The 27,945-nt window shown below is 52.8% G+C and overlaps 1 protein-coding gene and 1 long non-coding RNA gene across 8 annotated transcripts; one reads left to right on the forward strand and one right to left on the reverse strand.

The window, feature by feature from the left end:
- Positions 1-1,303: 1,303 nt before the first annotated feature.
- RAB15 (RAB15, member RAS oncogene family) lies at positions 1,304-25,036 on the reverse strand. Of its 6 annotated transcripts, XM_045451250.1 has the most exons (8): positions 24,631-25,015; positions 12,131-12,273; positions 7,615-7,675; positions 6,793-6,853; positions 6,214-6,291; positions 5,449-5,538; positions 4,206-4,271; positions 1,304-4,021 (listed from the first exon to the last, which is right to left on the reverse strand). In XM_045451250.1, exons 2-8 carry the CDS (start codon positions 12,249-12,251, stop codon positions 3,863-3,865), a joined length of 636 nt encoding a protein of 211 aa, XP_045307206.1. In that variant the 5' UTR covers positions 12,252-12,273; positions 24,631-25,015; the 3' UTR covers positions 1,304-3,862. The 6 variants fall into 6 exon arrangements, with proteins under 6 accessions (XP_045307206.1, XP_045307210.1, XP_045307207.1 ...); XM_045451254.1 differs by lacking the exon at positions 6,214-6,291 and having other exon boundaries at positions 24,631-25,036; XM_045451251.1 differs by lacking the exon at positions 12,131-12,273 and having other exon boundaries at positions 24,631-24,860.
- LOC123583996 lies at positions 3,957-15,836 on the forward strand. Of its 2 annotated transcripts, XR_006705098.1 has the most exons (3): positions 3,957-4,042; positions 15,383-15,439; positions 15,615-15,836. It is a non-coding gene; the product is annotated as an uncharacterized LOC123583996 (long non-coding RNA). The 2 variants fall into 2 exon arrangements; XR_006705097.1 differs by lacking the exon at positions 3,957-4,042 and having other exon boundaries at positions 14,514-15,439.
- Positions 25,037-27,945: the final 2,909 nt, after the last annotated feature.

The following is a 27,945-nucleotide window of genomic DNA, read 5'->3' on the forward strand; positions in this document are numbered from 1 at the left end:
GTAGAGTTCCTAGAAACAGCCCAATAAATGTTCCTACCAGGCCACGGAGTCAGAAGAACTTGGCCTTGACAGTGGGCTGAACTTCAACATGAACTTGCCAGGCTTATCTGCATGCCTGGAGCTTTCCCAGTATTCTCTAGGCATCTGGACATCTCTTATTGGCTGCCCCTCTGGTCCTCTGTCCAGGAAGACCATGGAAGTTCCTGAGCTGAGTGGGGACTCCCTCTTCCTTAGGGACACGCCATCCCTTTTCTCCAAGTACAATTTAGGACCCTTTGTCATGCAGGCTCTCACCTTTCATGATTGAATAAAACTGATGAGACTCTCCTAAATATTTTGTTTCCAACTTTACCTCAAACTGGCTTGAGTTGGAGGTAAACTCAAGAAGCTTATTACTTTGGACATGCACTAACAAGTGTGTGATTCCCATGGCTTTCCGCAGTAGTTGTTCTGGAAACTGCACTGGCTTAGAAGGCAAAAAGTCCGGGTAGGTGATGGTTCTCAACTCTGGCTACAAATGAGAATTACTTATCAGGATTTTTCTACATAGAGATACTAGCGCTTTTCCCTCCAGAGATTTCAATTCTGATGTTTCTAGCCATGACTCTGCCACTGTTAGATGAGGCCCTTAGGCACCTGTTTCCTTATCTGCTGAATTTAGATAATCACTCTCCTGATCTCCCACAGATGCGATTGTTAGGATGGAAGAGATCAAGTATTGCAAGTTTTCTATAAACTATGAAGTGCAGGTGAAGATCTTAAGCTACCACCAGCCTGCCTTTTTTGACTCCTTCTTCCTTGTATTGACTCCCATTTCTACCTCTTCCATCAATTGTGTGCCCCAAAGTATAGTATTTGGCACCCCCAGGTCCCCAAGATCACAGTCTGCCTTGCTTCCTTGGAGTATCCAATCACAGGACTAGGACAAACTTCTGAAAGATTACTTAATCCCTCCTCATGCCTTCAGGAAGACTTGTTCCTGTCCATCCCAGACAGAGGAGAACGTTGTTGGCTTTAAAGACTCCTTCAGACATAGATATTCAGCATCCTGCCAGTGACTCAATCTTATTTCTGCACTGTAGGCCCACTAGAGAGCATTGGGGGTATGGCTGGGCTCCCCTGCAGGTGGCATCAGGAAAGGTACAATAAGGAAGATGACGGTCTGCTGCTTCCATTGTCATTCTACTACTGTTGCTTTATAGGGTTCTGGAGCCTCTGTTACTGGCACTGCCTCCCCCTCTCCCCCTTATCTGACAGGGTCAAGTGAAAACTACTCCCGGGGACTCATACAGGCAGCCATACCTCTGGTTTGAAATATTCTTTATTTTGTAAACATCTGTGTTTAAAATAGATGAACCCTGCTCACAAGTCATATATTGGTTCTGAGACACAGTACACAAAGTTCACCCGTCACAGGGAGATGGTGGGGGCTCTGGAGCAGGTGGAAATGCCTGGGGCTGGGCTGAGTCTCAAGACAGCAGATGCAGAGGTGGGAAGTAAACAGGCAGAAGTACCTGTGCAAAACTCTGGGCCTAATGCCAGATCCCAGGCCACCTCTTGGACTGGAGAAGTTTAGGGGTGAGATGCCGACTCCAATTCCTTGTGAGCATAGCTGCACCATAAAAGTTCAACCCTCTGGCTCCCATACCTCTCCCCAGCTGTGGCCCTTGGGGATGGGGCTAATCAGCTCATAGAATCTCCACCCTATGCTTTCCCTTCCAGAACCCCTAGGGTACAGTAAAAATATAGTCCCTCTGTCCCGAGGGGGCTAGGAGAGAAAGGCAATGGTGCTCTGCCTGATCCTCAGGGAAAGCTGCAATACTGATCCAGGTTGGAGCCAGCGCCCTGAAGTCCCTGGCAGAGGGCACACTGTGGGTTGGCATAACCATCTCCCTGCCCCCAGTGTGATGCTGTGTCTAACACCTGAGGAGTCAGTCCTCAAGAAAGCATCCCAGCCATAGTCATGACTTCATCCTAAAGAGTCTTTATCTAAATTTCTCATTAGCTAACAATTTATAACTATTCCTGCCCTCCTTTTCCTTCCACTATGGTTAACCTATCCCTGTCCCTACATCCTGAGCTACCCTCTCCTACTCTGATAAGAGTCAGAAGGAAAGGTTTGGTCATTTCTTCCCCACTTTTTTTTTTTTTTTTTTTTTGGGAGGAATAAGGAAGTGGGGCTCTTAATCCTTCACCTGTGTGTGCCCTGGACTTTGGTCCTTAGTTGATGAATGTTCAGTGTTGTCTTAGCTCCAGCCCTAGCCATGTGATGCTGCTAATATGTAGCTTAAGAATGAGCCTCCTCCTTGGGAAGGTGGGGAGGAACCCTACTAGGGCTGCTAACTGACTTGTTCCTTCTTTAAAGCACCTCCTTCAAGCCACTCTTGGGCCATGTGGGGTTAAAGGAACTTCTTCCTGAATGAAGAGCTCTGGAGGAGGGAGTCCACTTCCCTCCTCCTGTAGCCACAGTGCCGGTGGCTCCTGTTCCAGGAGCTAGAGGGGCAAGATGAGCACTTTGTCTGGAAGGCTGAAGAGAACAGCACCAAGCATTTCTACCCAGGGCCTTCTTTCTCTCTCCCCATGAAGTCACAGCTCTTCTCCCACAGACTTTGAGTCTCAGCAAAACCTCGAGAGCTGAAGGCTGGGTTGGGTGGTTATGTCCCCTCTTACTTGCCAGGGGGTTGCGGGGAAAAGCCCTTCTTACACAGAAAGGGAAGCCGGGGCCCAGGGAGCCCTGCTCCTGCCATATTCCCCTCTGGTGTGCACAATGCCGTCTCTGGCCTCCTCCGCCTTGCTTTAACCTGATATATAGGGGCTAGACCTTCATCTCCAGACACTCCTCTTCCTGGGGGTATGTGGTTTGCTTGTCAATATCGCTGGCCCCTGGCTTTCCTTGCCCCTGCAGTGCCCTGAGGCCTCGGTGCATGTCTTTAAATTCAGGAGCCCAGGTGGGGAGAAACTGCGTACAAGGGGCACGGGAGGTAGAGAACGGAGGTGACTTTTATCCCTGCCTCGCCACATTTTGTTTTCTTCTCTGAAGCACCTGCTTCTGAGCTCACTTCCCCCAAGAGGCAGGTGGGCAGGCGGCCAAGCAAGGCCCAAGCTGGGGGCTGGGGGGGCAGGCAGGGAAAGGTGGGACAGCCCCAGTCTTGAGGACCACCAGGTTGGCGTCTCCTTCCTGCCTTGATGTACGTTTCCCCAGACCATTGGTGAGGCAGGCCCATGGCATGAGAAGCGACGGTGGGGAGGGAAGATAGGAAGAAGTACCCTGTAGGCTTTGGCCCCTTCACAAAGCAGGGGGGTTCTCCCAGAAGAAGAATATGGAACATCCCCATGAGCCTGAGTCCATTCCCTTGGACAGGGTTAGGGAGAAAGGAAAGAAAGCAGCTGCACCAGCAGCCACACAGGAGGACATACAGGGAAAGAGGTGTGAGGGGCTTTGATACAAAACACACTGGAGGGGAAGGGGACAAGAAAGAGAAGTGGGAGGAAGTGAGAAAAAGCAGAGAGGAGGCAAGATGCACTGAGAAAGAAGGGGCCTTAAAGTGGCCTTACTCCAGACTGGGCCACTGTCCGGGGAGCTCGGGGCGGTGAGACAGTGCCCGTAGCGTAGTGGGGGCTCATAGCAGGCCCATGGCAGGGAAACAGGCTGAAGAGAGCCACTCCAGGCTGGAGGGGCTGGGGGCAGAGGCTGCTCAAAGATGACAGCGGGGCTGCTCTCAGGGCCAGGCAGGGGAGTAGCAGCTACTGGTATTCCACAGGGTCACCCAAGTGAGAGGAGAAGCAGGGCAAAGCCCGGACTCCCTGTCTGCCACAGGCCTCCTGAGGGGAGGGGGATTGGCGGCTGCTCCACGCAGGACCCTCAGCACCAGCAGGTTTTTGAAGAGTTCGCTGGGCCCTCAGGTTTGCCCTCATCCTCCTCCAGCTCGGCCAATGCCAACTCATTGCTGGCCCGTGTCCGGAGACCATCCAGCTCCTTCCTGTGGGCCTGCAGCACCAGCTCTGTCAACCGCGTGAAAGACTGGGAAACCAAGGGTCACAGGTTAGTCGGGCTCCTCCTCCTCTTCCCCAGGCAGCCCTGTAACTGTCCCAGGGGCGGGGGCTCATCTGACCCGGGCTCCCGTCCTGTCCGCTGCCTCCTCTCGTCTCCCCACTCTACTGGACTCAGCCCAAGAGGCAGGGTAGCTGGGCTTCGGAGCGCTCACCTCTTTAATGTTGAGGTTGGTGCAGGCACTTGTTTCATAGAAGTCCATGCCGTACTCTTTAGCCAGCTGCAAGAAAAGAACATTCCTGAAAGGGAGTCAGTAAGGGAAGGGAGGTGCCCACAGCACCTGGCACATACTTCTGCCATTGCCCTCATAGCCCCTGCTGTGTCGTGACAATTTCTCACAGTAGGTCGCTTCTCAGACCAACCGGGAGCTCCTTCTAAGACACAGGCTAGCAGAGCATGGAGACATTCCACAAACACCCTCCCGCACTCCCCACCCACCTCCATGCAGACACACCCCTGCCCCCGGTGCACACAGCTCATACATCAGGAGATAAATATATCAAAATCTTGGGCAAGATGTCAAATTAATAAAAAACACGGGCTTTGGGATCAAACAGACCCACACTTAGACACCAGCGCTGCCGCTCGGCAGCTGTACGACTGTGGACAAATATATCTCTAAGCCCAGCTCTGCCATCTGTGAAAGAGGGGAGAGGGTGTCTCTCAACCAAAGTCACGGAATGACTAAAAGGGGTCATGCGTCTCAAAGCACTTGCTTAGCGCTGGCCACGCATACAGCGTTCGATAAATACTGCTCTAGGAGGATTTGCTTCTACTTTCAGATTTTTCAATGACCACGTGTTATTTTTGCATACCAAGAGATCCATTTTCTCTTAAGCGCTATGGACGCAAAGAGGGAGAGAAAAGCCCTGGAGGCCCTTGGAGTGGGTAGATGACTCTCGTCTCCGTGGTATCCATCCTTCTGTGCTCTGGGAGGGCAGTCTCCCTTGGCACCACCTTCCTGACCTCTCTGCCCCATGGCTTCTCTCTGACCGTGGGCCCTGCATTCCCCCATTTTCCTTCCTACTCCTTTCCAATAGAAGGACGGGGTGGGATGCCCGTAGATGGCAGCCATGCCTGGATGCTGCTGGAGAAGCCAGCGACCTGAAGCCCTTCCTCACCATGAACATTGGGATGATCTCTTCAGCAGAGGGTAATCCTGCTCTGGGGCACTTAGAGGTGGACAGTCTTTTTGTTTCAGGGTGGACCCCAAATCAGTCCTGAAGGGCAGAAAGCAAATTCTCAAGGATGGCAACTCCCCTAGTGCTTTAGGGAACTTTGGAAAGTGCCGGGGTGCCTGATGACAGGGACAGAATCTTGGGTCCCAGCCCTCAGGACTGGCCCCGGAAGGCGGCAGAAGACCCAAGGGATGGGTTCGGCCAGCTCGCTCCACTTACCTGCTGCCCTTGCTCTCTTCCCACCTGCCGCTTCTGCTCTTCATCGGCCTTATTCCCTATGAGGATCTTCTGGACACCTTCTGGTGCATACTAGGGACAAAGGACAAGCAGAACTGCCAGTGAGTGCTGCCTTTCCCTCCTATCTTCCCACCCCACAGTCTCTTGGCCTCTATACCAGCACCAAGCTGAAGAGCCCTAGGGACAGAGCAGGCTGATGGGGTGCAGGTGCAAGGCTTCCCCAAGTGCCACGGCCGACCCCGGGGGTCCCGGAGGGCTGTTATGGGGACAGCTTAGAGTAGGAGGCACTCTGACTACTACTGGTGCTTCCTGGAGTTGGACAACTGGTATCTGAACTGGCAAGGGCATTGCACTTAAGTCCAGCCCTTCATTGTACCGATGAAGAACTGGGGACTCAGAGAGTTCAAATGGCTTGCCCGAGGCTCCAGAGCCAGGACTAGAACCCCAGTCTCACGATTTCAGGAAGGAAGCTGGTCACAGGGTGGGCTTTGGCCTAACTCATTTCCAAGGACGGAACAGCCATGGAGTCCTGGCTGGGCACAGAGCATGGATGGCATGGCAGCTTGGGCTCCTTCCCCGTGTCTTACTCACCCAGAGGTCTTCATCCAGGGCCGTGGAAGGCAAGGTTTCCTGGGAGTGTTTGCTCACCAACCCCGAGAGCCTCGGCCCTTCCCATCTGGCCCTCGCTCTGCCTTCCCCTCTGAGGTGCCCCTCCCCCGCCCCCAACGATGAGGCAGCATCTCCTACCTCATCCACATCACTGACCCACTTCATGATGTGCTGGTAAGAGCGCTCGCTGCTAATGTCGTAGACTAAAAATATCCCCTGAGAGAGAGAGAAGGAGAGAGAAATGGGGGAGGTAGATGCACACAGAGACCGTGCACAGTCATGGGGCCAGAAGCAGGTGTGGTACCTTAAATGCTGGGTCCCACTCTCCCTTCTCCCTGCTTAGCATACTGAGGATCCCTCAGCACCCAGAAACTTCTCCTTCTCTCTCATACCCCCAAAGCTATTGCACCCTAGGCCTATCACGGAACTCTCTGAGGTGGGAAGGAACCAAATATTCTGACTGGGGTCTTTGGCCCAGGGTGGAGGGTGGAAGCTGGGGAGGACGGTGGGGGACTTGCCTGTAGTGTGTGGTCAGAGAATAACTAATAATTGAATGAATGATCAATGAATAATCGCAAGACTGCCTGAGACTGCCCTTGCCAGCAGGCGATCTGAGGGCCCTCTTTTGGGAGTCAGTGACATAAATATCTCAAACACCCAGAGTGGGGAGTGTGGATGGCAGCGTCCCACCTCCAAACCCTGAAAATGGTGGCTCACCTGGGCCCGTCGATAGTACTGCTTTGTGATGGTCTGATATCTCTCCTGCCCCGCTGTGTCCCTGTAGTAGAAAGCCAGTCCCTCAGAGGAGCAGGGACCATGGAACCAGAGGGGGAAGGGAGGAACAGGAGCTGGGAGACCCTGTGCCCTTGCAGGAAAAACTGGGGAGCTACAGGGTGAAATATCAGAGGAGCTTGGACCCCCAAGGGGGTCTGAGCATATCTGACCCTGCGGGAGAGAGGCCTGATTATCTGGTGCTGACAGGGCTGATGGGGTCTTGTCAACTACAGCTACGCCAGGAGCTTCAAACATAACTGGGCCTTGGACAACTCTGTAGAATTTGGCCGTTGTGTTCAGACAGGGTGGACACATGTACCCTTCTCACCCTGGAGGCAGCTCCAAAGGCTGGCAAAGGCCAGGCTTGCAGGAGCGTCAGGCCAGAGAGCCACAGCGGCCCCCTGTGGCTACTCGTGGGAACTGCACCATGCTAGATGGAGCTCTCACCCCAGGGTCCCAGGTAGCCCTCCCTCCTACTACACTGCAGCATGGCCCAAGGGCAAAGCCTTTTCGGAAAACAAAGCCACACTGGTTAGTTTGCCAATTCCTTCTAATTCCTGCCCCTTGGTGACTTGTGGCCAATCTCCTAAGGTTTCTTAGGAAAAAGAGATTAAGGCTCCTAGGAGCAAGAGATGGGCTTTGAGACATCTGCTTCTCTCCACAGAAGAGGTGGCCAGTTATCCCAGATGCAGCTTTGGGATTTCTACACATGGCAGTGGAAGCCTGGGGCTCTCCTCCCGCATCTCCTCCCCCTACTCAACTCACCAAATCTGTATCCGCACTTTGATGCCATCTACCTCTATGGTCTTCATCTTAAAATCCACGCCTGGGAAAGGAAGAGAGCAAGGAAGTTACGAAGGGTACCACCGAGACCTGAATGGTAAAGGCCCAGGGCACTCACACTGGAAGGGATTTCCTATGGCTTAATTTGGCAGAAAGATGGCATGAAGTGAGGAGGGACTTCCTGAACCAAAAATTGACCCTGAGAAAGTATCCAGGGCTTTGAATGGAGCTTCCCTTCCTCCTTGACATGAGAGTTGCCATGGGTAAAGGGGTGAGGCAGTGCAGGAGGAGGCAGAGTGAGTATGGGGGAGTCCACTCCATCGCTGCCTCGCTCAGCCCCCAAATGTGTCTCACTCTCCTCAGTATGAAGTCTTCCTATTTATCCTTCTGGAGAGAACTGCAGGTATTTACTTATCCTCCCTGGAACTCTAATGCCTAGGAATAGCAACCCACCTAATTTGCCTTATTTTTTTTTCTTCCTCTGCCTAATTTTTTTAATCTTTATTTATTTTTGAGAGAGAGAGAGAGAGAGAGAGCATGAACAGGGGAGGGGCAGAGAGAGAGAAAGGGAGACACAGAATCCGAAGCAAGCTCCAGGTCCTGAGTTGTCAGTACAGAGCTCGATGCCGGGCTTAAACCCACGAACCTCAAGATCATGACCTGAGCTGAAGTTGGATGCTTAACCTACTGAGCCACCCAGGTGCCCCTCTCTGCTTATTAATAACCAGGAGGGAATGTGGCACTGTCACAAATGTGGGGAAGGCACACAGACCCTGGAGAGAGAGGACTGTGTATACAGCCCTTGGCACCTAGCAAAGTCCCACCAAGGCCTGGTGGATCTGCTGTTGACTAGCCCCACTTACTGGAGGAGGCATTGTTGTTTACTTCTTTATTTAGAAGGAGCATGGGCTTTGAAGTCAGGCCTGAGCTTGAATCCTGACTCTGGCCACTTAACTCATAGCTATGACTTTGGACACCTTTCTTCTCTGAGCCTCCATTTCCTCATCAGTAAAATAGCGACATTCCCAGTCATCTCAGAAGGTGGCTGAGAAGACCAGATGAGACACGGTGCCTGGCACCTGGTAGCTAGTCAATTGACTACAGTTATCATCATAACCTGGTACAGTCCTGATCCATAATGGGTGCTTGTAAATGACTACCAGTGACCAGGGGAAGAGGCAGTGCCACAGCACGTCACTGGGGGAGGGAGGGGAGGACAAACAGGGTTCTCAGGCTCATCTGCCCAAGGGCTTGAGGAGCTAAGCTGCCACAAGACACAGGAAACAAGGCATTTGGCAAACCAGCCCAAGGCAGAAACATTTGGGGACACTTGCAGGAGTCAGCAGCACCAGCACACAGGCTTGAGTCTGAGAGATGACAGGGATGAGGGAGACATTTTTATTTATTTTTTTTTAATTTTTTTTTTCAACGTTTATTTATTTTTGGGACAGAGAGAGACAGAGCATGAATGGGGGAGGGGCGGAGAGAGAGGGAGACAGAGAATTGGAAACAGGCTCCAGGCTCTGAGCCACCAGCCCAGAGCCTGACGCAGGGCTCGAACTCACGAACCGCGAGATCGTGACCTGGCTGAAGTCGGACGCTTAACCGACTGCGCCACCCAGGCGCCCCGAGGGAGACATTTTTATCACCATGCTTCTTCCCAGCCCTAACTGTGCCCGGTGATTCAAGAGCTGTATCTAGTAGGTTAATTAAGCTTAAGTCTTTGTGTGCTCCCTGGAGACAGGTCAGGAATGGGCACCATTAACCAGTTTTCCGATGGAGAACGCGGTAAAGGCAGAGTTCCAGACGGACAGCAGTCACCAAAGACACAGCCCCAAAGACCCGAGAGGTACCAGAGTCCCCAACACCGCCGCTATTCCCCCTCGGCATTACTTCTTAACCAATGGGAATGTTTCTCCCCTCCTCCAGCCTGTCCCCAGGCTTCCACGAACACAGGCAGATTACATTCAGGCCCTTCCCTCTCACCATCGAGGCCAATCATCATTTAACTAGAGGGGAGAAAAAGATCCAGAATGGACAGCCCAAACTGAATCAAGTTGGTCAGACGTGAATCATTTTCCGCCTGCCCAAGCTGATTCATATCTATTGAGCTGTACTTTTCCAAATGGGCAATGTCTGGCAGCCATTCTTCCAAGTGTGCTGAGAAAGCGAGGGTGGAGGGCACCTGGCCTCGGTGGGGGCAGCGGCATGCCACGCCTCCCCAGACAAACAGTTGTCAAGAATTTGCTTCTCGCCATCCCTGGCATGGAAGGGAATCAGGAAATTCTTGTTCTTTCATGGTGTAGTGCCTGCTTCGCAGGAGGACCGGCAATTTTGTTCATTTTACAATCAAACCAGCTCATGCTAGCCCAGCAAGCCTGGCCAAGGACAGTGCCTTGTGCAAAGTGGTCACAAGGGAGCAGAGAGGGAGAGAGAAGGGAACTTACTATGTGCCCTTGCCCTGCACAGTGCTAGATGCAGACAGAGTGGTAAAAAAAAAAAAAAAGACAAATGGGCTCTAACCTTACAGAGCTTAGTGGTAAGGAAACAAAGGCCCGGAGAGGTAAGATAAATAGCCCAAGGTCAGCACAGCAGGTGGTAGAAATTGGCAGGCCTGTTTGATGTCAGAGCCCTGACTACCCCCAGCACTCTTCTCGGGGAACGAGAGTTGTGTACTGACTAAACACAGAGGACTTAACCGTACCGTACTGGTTTCTCTGTAGGTCCTTGAGCTGTGGGTCCCCGGCTCAGCCGGGCAGGAGGACACTGTGTGAGAATGTGAGCAGCTGTTAGAAGAGGCAGCACTGACACGAAGACGCAGCTATCCTGGGAGTGAGCCCTGGGCTTGGATTCCTTCTCCAGCTTCCCTCACTTCTTAGCTGCATGGCCAGCGACCGAGGCTGAGGAGTGCTGGGGGCCCACAGCATCCCCACCCCCGTCGTCTCACAACCTAGGTCCGTCTGACCACCCAGTAAGATTTGTGGAGTTCAGAGATGTGAAATGCTTCAGTTTTGGCTATTCATATGCACTAAGGAAGAAACAGGAAGTCTAGTCCTTTTGAGGGATCTTCCTCACTCACCCACCCGCCCCCCCCACTTTTTTTTTAATTTAAAGAAGATGAACTGCTCAGTGATCTTCTAGTGGAATTTATTTTTTCTACTCTCTCTGGTCCCATAGCCTGGACCTCCCACTGTGTCCACCCTCCAATCATCCCCTGGCCCGCCATGACGGTGCCCACCCGTGGCCCCTCCACCCCCGTGTGGCTATTGGTTTTCTCTGCTGCTGAGCACTGCGGGGCACTCAAACCACTGGCTTTGTTGGGTCACTCACAGACCTCTGCTTTCCCACCTTAGCGGGGCCCTCATAGCTGCTCGGCACCTGTTTATACAGAGGTGTGTTCACCCATCACTTGCCTGGCAGCCACTGTCCCTTCACAGAAGGCTTCAGTCCCCTAGCCCCCCCCTCCTTGGTGCCATGCACTCCACAGAATTTCTTCGCCACTCTCCAGGGGCAAGATGAATGCTGCATTATGAAGCCATTCCTGAGGCCTACCTCATTTCTTCAGAGTGTGCCTCTGTTCTATCTTCCTTGGGGAAAGAGTCCTCTGTCCTTCCCAAGCCTTGCCTCTCAGCTCCTCATCAGCCCCCTCTGGGTGCTCATCCTAACAGTCTGGCCCCTCTTTGCTGATCTCCAAACTCTATGTGGAGGAGAAATACTCTCCATCCACCTCCATCCCCTGTGTGTCCTCATTCCGGGTCCTCTAGGGCAGCACGTCTCAAACTCTAAGGTGCATGCAGATCACGTGGGGATTGTGTTAAAATGCAGACTCTGATTCGGTGGCTGTGAGGTGAGGCCCGAGATGCTGGATTAAACTTCCGAGTGAGGCCGATGCTGTTGGCCCATGGATCACACTTTCGAAAGCCGGCTTCTAGACAGTGGTTCTCAAGGTGTGGTCCCCAGACCCGTAGCATCAGCATCAGCTGGGACTTGTTGGAAAATGCAAATTCTTGAGTTCCACCTCAGATCTGTGGAATCAGAAACTCTGTGGGTGGGGGCCCTCGAATCTGTAGTTCAACAAGCTCTCCAGGTGTTCTAACACATCCTGAAGTTTGAGATTTGGACTAACGCTTTGCACCTGAAGGGTCAGGTGAGGCAGCACGGGTGTTCTCCCATTCTCCAGGTGTGCTTTGCAGGTGCTCAGCCTTAGAATCACCTGGGGTGATTTATTTTTTTTAATTAATTTTTTAATTAATTTTTTTTTTTAAATGCTACCTTGACTTGTCTAGACCCACTGAATGAGACTCAGAGAGCAAGGCCCGGGAACGTATATTTTTAACTGGGTAATGGGTGATTTTTAGAGGAAAGTTTGAGCTACGATATAGTGAAAGAGCTACCCACTAGTGTTGGAATCAGAAAGACTTGGGTCTAAATCCTGATTCTGGCACTGGCTGTGTGACTTTGGGCAACTTTCTATTTCTCTGAGCTTCAGTTTTCTTACCTGTAGAATGACAATACCACTGGCCTCCTAAGAGCTGTTGTGGGATACGAATTAGGCAGTGGATGTGAAGCACGTGCACATAGTAGGAGGTCGTGCACATAGTAGGAGGTCGTTCTCTCATCCCTCTGCAGAATAACAGCTTCCTGGAGAGCAGCCAGGAAAACAAACCCAGAGAGCCTTTGGTGTGGAAACGGTTACATGGTCTAGTCCCTTACTACCCCATTGCCCTTGCTAATCCAGGGGCCAGCGGCCTCAACATCACCAGGGAGCTTATCAGAAATGCAATTCTCCAGGTGCACCCAGACCTGCTAAATTTTAGACACACTAAAGTTTGACAACCACTGTCTAGCCCATCTCTAGGCAGAGCCACACCCAAGGCTCATAATGACACTTATGATCGTTGCACACCCATTTAGCTAGGGAATCCAGAGCCCTTAATTCTCGTGCCGGCCCTGAGAGGCAGGTAAGAGTGGTGATTACTACCATAGGCACGGAGTAGCCACATAGCGTCCTCATGCTCCCACACCCTGTGGCTGAGCCAGAACCGGAAAACTGGCCTCCTAACACCCACCCACTGCTCCCTTGACCAGTGGCTGCAGAATCGTACTGCCTTTTCTGTCACACCCTGGCATGCCCCCCATACCTGTTCTATTATGAGGCATCTAGAAGTGAGGCCCTGGGCACTCGTGGAGCAAGCCCGCCGAAACCTATTTTCAGGACACCCCTGTTCCTTGACGCGGTTGAGGACTGCGCTAAGCCCAGACGCATCACCCTGCACGGTGCCACATCACTGTCCCTACAGGAGAGCCGGCTTCCTTTTCCAGGCCCAGGGAACGCTGTAGTGTGAAGAAACAAGCACACTGCCTCCACGCAGCTCCAGCAGATGTTCTTGGGAACACCGGGAGCCCCGGATGAGAAAGTCAGGGAGATGGGGGCCCTCTGCCAACCAAGTGCCTAAAGCACGAGGTGAAGCTCATCATTCTTATTCAGCATCTCAGAGGTGCCAGTCGTGGTGGCTGCCACACCCAGCTTCCCTTTTCGGCCAGAACCGCCCAGCCCAAAGCCTCTGCAGGGACGCAGGGCTGGGTGCAGTGTGCTCTCTGTGGACAAGCAGTTCCTAACCGGCCCAGAGGTGGGTGTCTGGCCAAAGGAGGCCCATCGGTGGGCTTGCTGGTGATCCCCAAGGTGACCTGGCCAACAGCGACAAGGGAATCTGGCTAAGCCGATCAAACCAGCCCCCTCCAGATGGTGCAGATAGGATTGGTCAGTTGGCAACTAGAGGAACACGAGGCAGATGTGCAGAGAAGCAGAGATGCCTCGAGACACAGCACACTGGCCAGAGTCGGGGCTGGGGTGCTGGATCCTGGCACAGACCCCGCCTTCCAGCCCACGGGTACCCTCAGAGCACATCCCCCTTTCCTAGCGAAGCCTGAAAGCGCCTCTGGGTCACCTGAAGATTCACAGCCTATGGCTGTCGGCTGCTGCCTCACGTCCCCTACCCCCAAGGCAAGCAGGCAAGCTGTTTCAACAATAGGGCTGGGAGGAAAACACCCCCCAAATTCCATGCTTGTTGCTGCTTATTTTTTGTCTTCCAGCCCCAACTAGATGCAAAGTACCTAAGGGGGAGACAGTATATTCTGCATTTGACAATAAGTTGTTTGTTTTTAAAATCTCTCTGCCTCCACTCCAGCAGAGTGCCGGACATAAAGTAGTAATTCCATAGGTGGCATCCCCCTGCCCCAGGGAGCATGAGGAGGATGGGCACCTGTGGCTCAAGAGCAGGGATGTGTGTCCTGCCATGTGCATGTGTCACGGACATTGGCAAGAAAAGCTCCTCAGCTAAGTGACTGCCACCTAGGACCGTGGACAGTGTTGCCCTCACTACATCGATGGCCTCTGGCTCTTCCTGCTGTGTCCCTGTCTGAACAGCCTCTGCTTCTCCAGCAGCAACCCTCAGAGACTGTCAGGCCACACCCAGAGCCCTGGAGCACAGTGACAGGGCTGCTGTCAGAGAACAGAAGGAGGGGCAAAGCTGGCCTCTGAGTGCTGGGGGCTGGGATAGGACTGAGGGACAGGACAGGGGAGATGGTTCACCATGGGTGGTGAACTGCTAGACTGGGGGGGGGGCGAGCTTACTGCCCCCTCGGTCTAGCAGTGAGGGGCCATGAAGACTGTGGAAAGAAGGGAACGGGGCACATTCAGGGGAAAGAACACTCCTTCCCATAACCACCTGCCTCCAAAGAGAGCGCTGAGAAGCTCGGAGGGAGGAACAGGGGCGTGGTCAGTCAGAATACACTGGTGTGGTCAGAGTTTGGTTCCGATCCTGCCTTTCCCACTCATTACCTGTGTGTTCTCAGGAAAGCTTCTTAATCTCTCTATGCTGTTTCTTCACCTGCAAAACGGGAATGACAATCCCTCGTGTCAGAAAGTTTCTGTGATGATTGTGAGAGAAGGTGGAAAGGCAGTAACACAGGGCCTGACCCATAGTTTTATGAAATGTTAGCTGAAGAAGCTATCAGTTCCCTAGGGAATGAGGAGAGCATGGAGCCCAGGGGCACAGTGTGGGGAACAGAAGGAGCTCTGGGCTCATGTTGGGAGAGGAAGGAGAGTGGGGCAGGAGGTGGGGCAAGGGGCCAGCACTAAGCCACAGTGTTCCAACAAAAAGAGAAAATGCCACCCACCACGGAGCCCGGATGGCTCCCGAGTCTGCCTACCACCTAAATTCTGGCAAAGTCAGGAGGTGTGCGTATTGGCAGGCCAGCACCTCATGGGTTAACATCAGGTGCCAGCCTACCTGCCTGCCAAGGGCCACATGTTTCAAGTGGAAATAAGGCGCTTCTGGATGCCAAATGTTATCACTGTGATCAACCACAGCCTAAAAGACCCGCAGCGTGACTTGAGCCTTTTCATTAGCAATGAGATGCCACAACAGGAACAACTTAATACACCTGAAACCCAAGGCAGACACCCAATCCCTGGAGCCAGGGTGGCTCCAGTTACCAAGCCCAAGGCTCAGGAAGGCCCCCAGCCCCTCCTCGACAGGAAACCAGCATGTGCTGGACATGTGGAGCTCACGGGGTTGTGGCAGGAGGTCACCTCCAAAGAGGTCACCCTGAACAACCCCAAAACAAGCTTTAGGGAAAGGCAGACCCTGCGGGGGGGGGGGGGGGGGAAGGGGGTGATGGCTGCCTGACTTTGCCAGTCCAGACAAGGCATCAGAATAATCCCCATCTCAAAATCCCCTTGTCTCAGCAACAAAGACCCGTAACAGCAAAAGACCAAAGACGCCATCTTCCCCCTGAGTGACAAGTAAGGGGACAAATGGGGAGAATGATACAGAAGGTGACCTAAGAGACAAATCTCAAAAGAAGAGTCAAGACAAAGGCTCTTGGCACACAAATGTCAACCAGGTGGGTGAGGGGAGTGGGGAGAGCATTTTTGCCCCAAACCTGCCACTTGCTGCGTTCTCCTTCCTTCCCTCTAGGGACACAGCCTCGCTGTCTGCTGGACCACACGCCACCACCTGACTTCCTCCTCTTACCCAATTGCAGACTGATGGTCCCTCATGCTGGCCTCATCCTGGGGAGAAGGCGCACCAGGCTCTCCAGGCAAATGCATTACTCAGCATTTGCACTGTCTTGCTCTGGGAGGGATGGGAAGCAGAAATAAAAGAGGCAGCCCTGGTCTTTGGCAGACAGAACCCTGATCCTCTAACTCCAAGGCCATGTTTTAACCTCCAGGACATTGAGTCAGTGGCTCTGATTCAAATGCCACCTGCAAGAAAGACTGCAGATTTTAGAATGATACTCTATCCCTCCTTTCTTTTCAAAGACACGAACAAACGTGCGCACGCATGCACACACACACACACACACACACTCCCTCAATGTAATCGGAGGTGATATGGGGACCAGAACAACTCTAAAGGCTACCACCTTCACATCAAATCTTGAAGGACCAATCTTCGGAAACCCAGGGCCCAGAACCCCAGGGGCCGTCATCGTGTAGAAGTGCTTCCCAGTCGAACACAGGGTCCCACAAGGCTGGGAAGGGATGCATGTTCCCAGTGCCTGAGCCCTAGGAACTCTCTACTCCAGAGCCCCCAGCAGTGAGATGGTCCTGGAAGGTCGCTCCAGCAGCCATTTGACACCCCCAGTGACTCTGAGTGACCGGCAATACTGACCTCAGTCGAAGATCCCAATCTCTTGTCTCTGTATTCACCAAGGAGGACCCCGCTCACGCTTCCTTGCTCCCTGCTATGTCTGAGCTTCCCCCCAGGACACATATCTGAGCGGAAAAGCTAGGCGCTGCTGGAAGCAGCTCACCCCTTGCAGAATTCTCCCCCTCTTCTCTCAGTCCCAGACACACATGCAGCATAGTGAGTTTCCCATTGTGTGAGTCCCAAGACACCAATACTACTTACAACTTCCCTCCGGAAGAAAATGCATGCATGCATTCATTTATGCATTCACTCAAACAAACGGCTATTGAATGCCTACTATGTGCCAGGAACTAGCTACTAGAAGACACAGCAGTGAATGATACAGATAAATCCTTGTCTTCAGGAAGCTTCTATTCTAGGGAGGAAGAACAGATGATAAGGAAGCCAACTAATAAATACTTTCAGAGTGATGTTAAGAGGCAGGAGCAGAATAATGGAGCACAGAGTGAGGAGACCCATGTGTAAGCTGCTTTAGATTGGCTGGTCAGTGAAGACCTTTCTTTTTTTTTTTTTTTTTTTTTTTAATGTTTATTTACTTTTTGAGAGGGAGAGAAAGAGAGACAGAGTGTGAGTGGGGGAAGGGCAGAGAGAGAGGGACACGCAGAATCCCAAGCAGGCTCCAGGCTCCGAGCTGTTAATACAGAGCCTGACGCGAGGCTCAAACGCAGACTGTGAGATCATGACCTGAACCGAAGTCGGACGTTTAACCGACTGAGCCACCCAGGTGCTCCTCAGTGAAGACCTTTTAAAGCAAGTGACATTTGAGCTGAGACCTGTGTGACAAGAGACCAACACAACAGAGATCTGAGGGACCGGGGCCCCAGGCAGGTGCAACAGCAAATACCCCTCAGGCAGGAACACACTTCAGTCAAAATAGAAGTTCCTCAGAAGAGAAAAGGAAGAGGGAGCCCCATTATTCTTTCCTTTGTTATAAAGGGGGAAACACAGCAAGGCCGTTCCCTGCTCTGGGATCTCATGGGGACCCAGCCTCACATGTACACCTGTGTGCACACGCACATAGGATCTAACCTGAAGAATGTACCAAGAAACTTCTCAAACGCTAACAAGGCCAACTCGGGGACTCCTCACCCCACTTTATGATGAGATCTCTATGCTGAGTGGCTCATGTATGTGAAGTCCACTGCTCCTGTGCACATGGTAGGGGCACTGAGCAGGTGCTTGAGACACAGCAGTTCCCTAGCCCTTGCCCTTCCCGCTGCCATGTGCACAAACCTACATAGGGCCTCTGTGACATGAGCTGGGTGCTCCAGCCAACCCTGTCCTGCTCCCCTCTGGCAGACCCCTGACCTGGCCCTGCCTCCCAGAGCCTGCTGCTGAATGGTCAGTGGGCACAGCTGAGGTAGCCAATATCTGCCAGGCTACTGGGCACTCACCCCTCCGCCCTCCTGAGCCTCTTCCTAGGCAGGGCCATGTTGACGGGCAGCAGAAGGTTCCCAGAGGAAAAAAAATCGGGGGCTGGGAGCCTCAGGAGCAAACATCTTATAGGGGCCACGGCCTCCAGATGTGTCTGCCTTCACACAGAGCCAGCGAAGGAAACTCCTAGCAAGGATGTGGTGGAACTGAAGTTGGTACGATCATGGTCTGGCCACCACCAGTGAGCTCAGCCAGGCAGAAGAGTAGAAGCCCCACGTGAGGTGTTTTCCACAGCACCTCCTCCCCCACCCCTGGCCCCCTGGGGAACCCTACTTAGTCTTGAAGAAACCACTCAAATGTCACTTCTTCTGTGAAGCCTTTACCAACCAACTCAGGAGGAATTTATCACCTGTGATTCCAAAGCATTTTGACATGGCTTTTGCATACTATTCTGCTTGTCTGTTTGGATGCCTGACTTCCCAACTGTCTGTACTCTGAGCTCCCAGAGGGCAGCACAGCATCTTATTCATTTCATATTCTCATTGCCTGGCAGAAAGCAGATATAATAATACATATTAGTCAACAAAACTGAATACAGGAGAGAAAAAATAAACGTGTGGGTGAGTAAATAAATGAGTGAATGAATGAAGTTCGGTACATTCCAGGAGATAAGATCAGCGAGAACAAATTTTAATCAGGGCAAAGCAATCAGGGAACAACCCACATTTGGAAGCCAACTGTCAGCCTTCTCTGTAGATTATGGGGCCCCAGTCACAGTTCTCAGGAAATCTATTATCAAAATAGTAATGTGAGGGCAACCCTTAGATCTCACTCTCAAAGGTCGCCCAGCCAGACTCCTCAATCCTCACCCCTGACAGTTCCCCAGAGGGTCACGTCAAGGAGGCAGACTTGGCCAACAGCAGGGGCATGAACATGGTTCCATCCCGGAGCCCTCGGTGGGTGCGGGAGGCACAGGTCTGGCTCACTGGAGAGAGCCAACCCTTGGCGGGCTGTGCAAGGGTCTTCTGGGATAAGCCAACTGCAGAAGAGGTGTTTCAAGTTTAGGCGGCCTGCACTCAAGATGTGGGCCATCACTTTTCTCGGGGCCTCAGTTTCCCCTGTTGTAAAACCAGGAGGCTGATGATTAATCCTCTCCTCCTCAGTGGGAGGAATTAAATGTCCAGGAAGCTCTGTGCCTCCCACCCCCGACAAAGCACACTGCCCAGGCAGGAGAGCCAACAAGAGGTCAGAGGCCTGTGCAGAAAATTGGCAGTTTTACAGGGAAACAGGCACAAATATTAGATTACAGAAGAAGGCACTCTGAGAAGAACTGGCAATCAGGATAGAAGGGTAATGGCCAAATATCGACTTTCATGCTACACAGCTCATCACCAAGCTGTCTGGGGAGCGGGGGAGGATGGAGGAGAAGAGGAGGAGGAGGAGGGGGCAGGAACCAGGGCCCTCAAAGCTGGCGGTGGTTCTGCAGAGCCGGCAAGGTGGCACAGATGTGCAGAGCAGCTGAAAGGAAAGCCTCTGAGGGTTTCAGAGCTGTTCTCGGGGATCACATTCTTGGGGGATGGGGTGTGTGGAATGGGGACCTGAGGCAGGGTGATACCAGGCAGAGGCCCAAGCCTCGAGGCAGAGCCCTTCTGCTGTCCTCTCAGGCCACCTGTCTCCTGACCTCCCCACCTCCCCACCTCCTTCCTCACCAACTCACTCTGCCTTCCCAGAGCCTGGAGCTGCTGGGGCAAAGGGGGGGAGGGGCTGGCACGGAAGCAGCGATGAAACCCAGAGCCTACTCCTGTGACCCCAGGGAAGTGAGCCGGGGCCTGTCTCCTGTTTGTTCACTGCTGTATCCCCAGCCCCTCACAGGCACCTCGTGTTCAGTCAACAGTGCCCAAACCCCTGAATGCGTGAGTGGCAAAGAGGATGGCCTCAAAGCACATTACTGGCAGCACATTAATCTTGACAACTTTCTCATGAGCTAGGAATAACAAATAATAAGAATAATAATGGTAATAATCATATAATCAGCCACCATTTTATTGTCGGCTCTGCCAAGTGCTTTAGATCCATTAGCCTCTGTAATCTTCACAATGACCTTTAAGAAAGATTCTGTTACTATCTTCAATTCACAGATGTGGAGACTAAGGAAAAAGATGTGGAATAAGTGTCTGAAGGTGGCAGAACCTAGCAAGGCCATGGGGACTCTCGTGCCTGTCAGAGTTCTTTCTGTTCTGCCCTGGGCTGCTCTCCCCTTCCCGCCCTCCCTGCAGTGAGGCACACAGACGCACCCCGGCCCTCCCCCGTCCCTACAGGTCCAGGCTCCTTGTGGTGTGGCGACCCCTGAGTGCCCAAGCAACAGTCCCATGTTTGTTAGGTTCCATGCCCCCGCACCACCCCTCCCCCCATGTCTTCCCCAGCCCTCTCCCTCCCCTTCGGTCACCCACAGCCCTGGCCCCAGGCAGCCCAAGCCAGTTCAAACCGAACTTCCAAGAAAGGGGATCCTGCAGCAGTCAAGCCCGCCTGAGGAATCAGCCCTGAGGCCACAGCGGTGGGTGGTTCAACCAGTCAAACTGGAAAATCACGGGGCAGCCACCTTGGAACCCAGGTGGCCTTTAAAACAAAAAGGTCCAGGGACCATGTGACCCATGTACTTGGGGAAGACCAAGGGTGGGAGGCGGAAAACCAAACAGAAGGCCCGCCCCTTCAGCTTGATTAGTGGCTTACAGGGCACTCCCGGCCACCAATGCAGAAAGGAACCCAAGGGCCCCACCACACGTTGGGGATGATACCGGCTCCCAGCCTGGGCGGGCAGCACCAGTCACATGAGGCCCTTTCAGAAGTTGCCAGTTGACTGGTTCAAAGGACTCTCCACTCCTGGAGGGAAAGGAGGGCAGGAGATGGTGTGCGGTTTGGCAGGAGTGTCACAGGAGGGGAGTCTGGCAGAGAGAAGGAGCTGGGAGGGCCCCTCGTGCTGGCACCACCCACCAGCGCCCCTGACTGGTTTCCTTGCCGCAGGTCTCAACTCTCTCTCCCAGCCAGTATCCCGAGGGCCCTTTTCACCTTGTCATTCCCTGGCTCAGACACCTCTGCCACTGTGAAGGCCCAAGTCCCACCTCCTCAGCCAGGCCCTCAGTACTCTCTGCCCTCATTCATCCATTCATTCAACATTTACAAAGTTCCACCCTGGCCCTGTACTAGGACCACGAAAATAAAGAGGAATGAGATTTGGTTTCACCTTCAAGGCACTTAAAGTATGGTCTGGGAGACAGGAAGATAAACGGAGGAATGTTCTCACTCTTCCCCTAAAAATTCCCTTCGGTTCCAGCCAGACTGCCCAGAATCCCGTGAACACCCACTGAATTCCCACCTCTGTCGTCTCTACTCCATCTGCTCCTTCCTCTCCAGGAACTGAAAAGCAGCCCACGCTGCAAGGGCTGGCCTCAGCCTCCCTCCTTCTAGAGCCTTCCCTGCAGCTTCTAGTCAAGCAGGGCCTCTTCATCTGGCCTCCTCTAGCACCTCTGTAATAGCGGTAGCACTCACGGTCCCCTCACCAGCCACTGCCTGTGTCCTGTACCCTCGCATCGATATTTACTTGCTGATAATGCCCGCAAGACCTTGGTTAACAGTAACAATGATCATAACTGATCCCTGACATTTGACAAGTGCTTCACCAAGTGCTTCCAGATTTCACTGTGGCCAGACCTCTTCTTGCCTGTGTGCTGTCTCCCCAGCTAGATTCCGGGCTTCTGTGGGCAGGAAAAGGTGGACTAAACAGGTCTCTAAAATGCCTGGCATGGTGCTTTGTAGTGAATCCTTAATTAATTAGTTTAACAGGTGAGGACACAGTAGAGGACATTAAGGCATCAGCTGCGCACTGGTACACGACCCCCATCTGGGTGGGCACAGCTGCACAGGAAAGGCTTGTTCAGGGGCACGCATCCAGCTCAAGGCCACCTGCTGACTAGAAAGAAGAAGGGCCTCCCTGGGAGGTCTCTTCACTACTCCCTGGCAGGCCCTTCTCTGGAATGTCAGTCAGGCTGACAGTAAATGGCATAAACAGTAAATCACAAAAGTGCCAGCCTAGGTGATATCCACATGATCCAAGAATCTGAACTCTGTCTTGGCAATAATTGGTGAAATGCCTCATTTTCCCCATTCACAAAAGTAGCTCTGGGAAAGGTGCCTAGATCAAGGTCCAGCATGGTATGAGAATGTGTCTCAGACAAGGAGCAGTGGGAGAGAAGTGATGATGTGTATTCTTCACCTTGGAGCCTCCAGCACTGATCCCAGCTACAGGACACACGCATTTTTTCTGAATGGACAAATTACTGAATATGATTTGGTAGTACCCATTTTCTTGGCTCCTTAATTTGTCTCCTGGCTGCCCTTTCCAACTCCATGGGAAACTTTCTGTATCACTGAAGGGAAAGCTTTTCTTGACCATCCAACTCTCTCCCTAAGTCTTAGTTAATGCTGAAAAAACATGCCCAAGACGACGTAGAATCTCACAAGTGCCTAGGTTAGCTTCAAAAAGAATGCCCAGTGGGCAGATTTTAAAAGGCTGGTGTGAAGAAAGACAGGTTTCTTTCTTTTCCAGGGAATCCAAACTCCTAAACAGTCCACTGCATCCTGGCAAAAGGTGGACCCAACCCTCAGAAGCAAAGAGAGAACCTGCTCGGGTTTTAGGTCAATACACCAAGGGCCTTGAGGTGGTGGCGTGGGGAGTGTGCCACAGAGAGACTCCCACTCTGTTTGCTGATTCATCTCTGCCTCCAAAGTGGTTGGCCCCAGGGGGACTCTGAGCAAAGTCCCTGTGACCTGTGTGGGGAAACTGCACATTTGTCTATCTAGCAGGAAGGAGGTGTCTAAGAAGGGAGAAGACGAGGTGGAAGAGACATGAGAAGGGCTGGTGATTAACCATGTGGGGGCAAGGGACTTAAGGAAAACATAAGCCTTAGAAGGGCCACCTTCTGAAACATCAGTTCCCTCATTTCCCACGTGTCTGTGGGAAAGGGGGACACGTCTCCTAGGGGAGGCTAGCTCCCCTAACAACACTGAGCTGGAGCCCAGGAGCTTCTGAATGGGGTGGGTGAATAAAGTGATCCAGGGAAAAACATAGGCCACTCCTAGGACTTGAAATGTGGCCAGGACACAGGGTGCAAACTACTGCTCATCAGGCAAAGTCTGGGGACCGCCCCCCAGCAGCCCACAGCCCTCTGAAATAGCTCAGCAGCCCCTGGCACCAACTCCATCTAAAGAATAGCCACGGGAAGTTTCCTTAAGTGCTAACCTCCTGCCTTTTGTCCCCAAGCCTGCAACCTGTCCCCATATCCCATCAGGTTCCTCAGCCCCTCCCTTGCTCACTCCCAGGCCTTTCCCCAATGCCTCCTCTGCCCTGAGCCTTCCCTAGAGGCATGCAGCCCTCCCTTGGCTTCCAGTACCCCGCCCATCCCTCTGAGATATCTCTCATCCCAGCAGTGGCCCAGCCCACGCTCCAGAACTCTTAGGAGCCTGCCTCACCGCCCCCCTGAGAAAGAAGGATGTTATCTGTTCCCTCACCCTAGGTCCCTTGAAGATAGTGAAGCAAAGAGAGGATGAGACCCTGCGAGCTCAAGGACAATGACAACAGTAACACCTAGCATCACCTGTGTCCAAGTTTGTGCTAAGTGCTCTTACAAACATGATCTCATTCAACCCTTACAACACCTCAGGAGGTAGGGACCGTTATCACTCCCATTCTACAGATGAGAAGCACCAAGCTCAGAAGCTTAAGTGGTATTCAAGGTCACATTGTCCCAAAGCGAGGTCTCCAGGTCCATGTGACAACAAAGCCGGCCTCTTCACCACTAGGCTCTGTGCCTCCTGGCTCTACGTGCTCCCTCGTCTCTCTTGACAAGGAACGTGTGTTGGGAGGGTCGGGGTGGAAGCTTCAAGTGAGAGCTGAGTGCTGGGGCCCTCTCCCACGGAAGGGGGGAAAGCTGCTAGCTGTGGTGGAATTGCCTCAACTCAGACCTCCCAGAGGAGAGGCCCCTCAAGGCCCAAGGCGCAGAAACTCCCTCAGAGGGGAGGCCACTCCCTCCCTCCCAGAACAGTCGTCTCTGGGAAGCCACCAGGTCTTGTCCCTCTAAGCACAGGATCTGGCACTGCCAGATCAGAGATGTACTGTAAGGTGGGTCCTGCCAGCCATGTGATCCCCAGGTGTGGACCAGTAATCCTGACATTCTTCTCCTCCTCGGCCTCCTTCAAAACATATCTTCATCCAAACGTTTTTCTGGAGCTGGCTAAAGAGTGCCCCTTCCACACGCAAACACGCTCACCGAACGAACGTACGCCCTCCTCCAGGTGTCCCACCTTGTGGCTTACCTTCACAACTGTGCTCTGGAAACTCAATCCCTTTGGCCCCTCCCTTCCTCCTGTCTTCCCCGCCAGGCCCCACATTGGGTCGCCCCTGAACGGAGGGTACCCAGTGACTCAGTGACGCGGCTCCCCACCCTGAACCCCTCTTCCGGAGCACAGGCTTTACTTCCCCTCCCCCTCTCCACCTGCGGGTGTGGGGAAGTCATTTCAGTGGCTGCGATTCTCGCTGCCCCAGCTCGGGGTCCCCAGGCCTACACTCGCCCCGGTGGTCTCGGCTCCGATGAGAAGGCTCCCTAGCGCAAGGCTGGAGAACCTATCCCTAATCACGGGCAACATCAGGGACGCCCTCACCTCCAGGACCCGAGGCTCAAGTCCCCAGGCGGTGGCCCTTCACCGGGATCTCTCCCCTGGTCCTGGCCTCCCGCGCCAACGCCTCTAGCCCGGGAGGCGGCCAGTTCTCCCGGGCTGGGGCAGGGGGCCGCCCGGCCCAGCGGCGGCGGTGGGGAGGGTGGCCTCCCCCACTCCGGCCACCGCCCCTTACCGATGGTGGAGATGTGCGAGGAGTGGAACTCGTTGTCGGTGAAGCGGCACAGCAGGCAGGTCTTGCCCACCCCGGAGTCCCCGATCAGCAGCAACCGGAACAGCACATCGTACTGCTTCGCCATGGCTGGGGCCGGCGCGGGCCGGGGGCTGCGGGCGGGCGGCGGGCTCAGCCCCGCTCGGCCGCTGCCATCGCGGCGCGCGCCCGCCCGGGGACGGCCGCGGGCGGCTAGGAGGAAGCCGGGCCGGCCCCCGCGCCGGCCTCGCCCGCTCGCTCCGGGCCGGGGAGCGCTGCGCGGCGGGAGCGCGGGTGGGAGGAGAGAACGACGGCGGCCCCCGCCCGCCCCTTCCCCTGCGCCGCCGTCGCCGCCCGCGTCCCGGGAGAGGGGGCGGGGAGCGCGCGCCGGAGCGCGGCGACCCCGCGGCTGGGGCGGGCGGGGGCGGGCGGGGGCGAGGCGGGCGCGCTCCTCCGCCGGAGGGTGCGCGGCCGGGGCTGCAGCCCAGCCCCCTCCCACCCACGGTAAACACTGGGACCCGAGGGAAACAGTGCGGCTGTTCTAAATGCGGGAGTCGGGGTGAGCTCCCACCCAGCCCACCTCTACCAAACTCGGCTTCCGAGTATCATCACTTCTCCCCAAACCCCATCCCGAATCTGGCCCCGCTAACCCCGCCCCGGGACCCCGCCCCTTCCCGGGTCGGGGGAGCGGGGAGCAGAGTTGGTCCCCACTTGGGCTCGCCCCGGGTCTGAAGGCCTCGATCAGGGTCTGCACTCAAATACCCGTCTATTCTTGAAGGCACCGTCTCCAGGAACACTCGACCGTGTTGCCAGAATTCTGTGTCTGACATCTGGCTTCCCCGGAACCCTGTGTGATTGTGTCCGCCCGCCCCCAACCCCTCACCCCAGTTTTAATTTAAACGAGTAAAAATTTCTGCTGACCTTCTTCACTAGGGAGAGAAGATCGATGATCATAAAAACATTTCCGAATGCACAATCCTTCCTACAGGCAAAAGTATCTGTTTTGGGTTTAAGCTGCTTAGGGTAAGGTGTTCAGGACGCCAATCCATCATTTCAGACCACTAAATATTTCTGCTGGTGTATACGAAGGGCACCAAAGAATGAATGGGCCTCTTTCAAGACCGATTTACTACCACTGAAGGTGTTAGCGCCAGAAAGAGGCAAATACATGTTTTCTGGAGTCTACAAAATTGTGTATTCCTAAGAAAGGGTATTAGGGGTGAACAAGCCCAACCCATTAGGTCTTTAAAAAATGATGAAAGGTGTGTGTCTGAGTATTGGATAGAGAATGTATTTTTCAGAAATGGGTCAAGGAAAACCATCTTCTTCACTTCAAGAATTGTATTTCAGGCAATGTGTCTAAATTTATAATACAGAGGAAAAACTTCCTGAACCTGATAGCTACTTTGTTGACATTAAAAGTTAAGAAAATAGACCCTGTGAATTCCATTAAGATTTCCAGGTGTATTTCTCTTCACTGGGTTTACACTGGGTTTCAGGTGCATGCTGGGGCTCTGGAGTTGGGCTCACTTGGGTTCCAGCCACAGATCTGCCACTCACTGTCTGCAACCCTGTGCATGTTACTGTACCCCTCTGTGGCTCAGTTTCCTCATTGGTAAAATAGGGATATCTTCACAGGATTGTTGGAAAGACGAAATAATGTGTGGAAAGGACTTAGCTCAGCACTTGACAGTACTCAATAAATGCTGAGGGACAAAACCACACCGTAATGTTTTCCTTATGCATACATGGGTGGTAAGTGTATCTCACAGATGGTGGGGGGTGTTTTCCTGCTGTGATTCTCATCCACACCACCACACACAGTGTGGAGTGCAGGTTCAACTTGACCTGATCCCTTTTGGGCACTTGAGCTGCCTTCCCACTGATTGGCATCGTAATGGTAGATACTCTCCACAGACCTGCTTAGTGGGACCATTAGTGGCTCTCTGCTTGCTTCTGTCCACCAAACAGGAAAGAAGATGCAACCTGAGGTAAGTTCCTAGTGCAAGAAGAAACTCCACTTTGAAGAAAATGGCTTTTCTTAGGCAAGATGGGAAAGGGAATGAGGTTTCCTGAATGAATGTAGGGAAATAAATACTCATACTCATAAAAAAAAAAAAAAAAAAGAGGATATTTCATTATGCCTGGTTGACTTCAAATTCAGTAGCTTACATCGAGTAAAAAGAAAAAGAAAGAAAGAAAGAAAAGAAAGAAAGAGAAAAGAAAAAAGGAATCATCCAGAAGTCCAAGCTGCTAGACATCTGGATTGTCCAATCACATCCTGGCTCAGCTACTTTCAAAAATACATCTCTCTGCTGGAGAGGATGTGGAGAAATGGGAACCCTCTTGCACTGTTGGTGGGAATGCAAACTGGTGCAGCCACTCTGGAAAACAGTGTGGAGGTTCCTCAGAAAATTAAAAATAGACCTACCCTATGACCCAGCAATAGCACTGCTAGGAATTTACCCAAGGGATACAGGAGTACTGATGCATAGGGACACTTGTACCCCAATGTTTATAGCAGCACTCTCAACAATAGCCAAATTATGGAAAGAGCCTAAATGTCCATCAACTGATGAATGGATAAAGAAATTGTGGTTTATATACACAATGGAGTACTACGTGGCAATGAGAAAGAATGAAATATGGCCCTTTGTAGCAACGTGGATGGAACTGGAGAGTGTGATGCTAAGTGAAATAAGCCATACAGAGAAAGACAGATACCATATGTTTTCACTCTTATGTGGATCCTGAGAAACTTAACAGAAACCCATGGGGGAGGGGAAGGGAAAAAAAAAAAAAAAAAGGAGGTTAGAGTGGGAGAGAGCCAAAGCATAAGAGACTCTTAAAAACTGAGAACAAACTGAGGGTTGATGGGGGGTGGGAGGGAGGGGAGGGTGGGTGATGGGTATTGAGGAGGGCACCTTTTGGGATGAGCACTGGGTGTTGTATGGAAACCAATTTGACAATAAACTTCATATATTGAAAAAAAAATACATCTCTCTCTTTGTGTGTATGTGTGCATGTGAGTCAATCACACTTTGTGAGATTGAAGGGCTGAAATTTTAGGACAACATTAGCAAAATAACCATACAAACTACTGAAGACAACAAAGTTTGCTTTAACCAGGGACTTTATAAATGAAACACCTAATTCCACCTTCTTACCTCAGCACTCAGTGGGACATGCGGGCATCCTCCCCAGTTGAGGTCAACTTGCACTGGGACAGATTTCAGTAGAACTGGGAGACATTTGAGGAATGGTTGCTGGATGTCTCTCCCACAGGAAGCCTTCAAGAAT

Source organism: Leopardus geoffroyi, chromosome B3 (assembly GCF_018350155.1).
Source record: "Leopardus geoffroyi isolate Oge1 chromosome B3, O.geoffroyi_Oge1_pat1.0, whole genome shotgun sequence".
Classification (NCBI taxonomy): Eukaryota; Metazoa; Chordata; class Mammalia; order Carnivora; family Felidae; genus Leopardus; species Leopardus geoffroyi.

Coding starts and splice junctions, on each gene's coding strand:
- RAB15 (XM_045451251.1), bottom strand. CDS start 24,754: ATGGCGAAGCAGTACGATGTGCTGTTCCGGTTGCTGCTGATCGGGGAC. Junction 7,676..24,630: donor CTCGCACATCTCCACCATCG/GTAAGGGGCGGT, acceptor TTCCTTTCCCAG/GCGTGGATTTTAAGATGAAG. Junction 5,539..6,213: donor GGGTCAGTGATGTGGATGAG/GTAGGAGATGCT, acceptor CTTTGTCCCTAG/TATGCACCAGAAGGTGTCCA.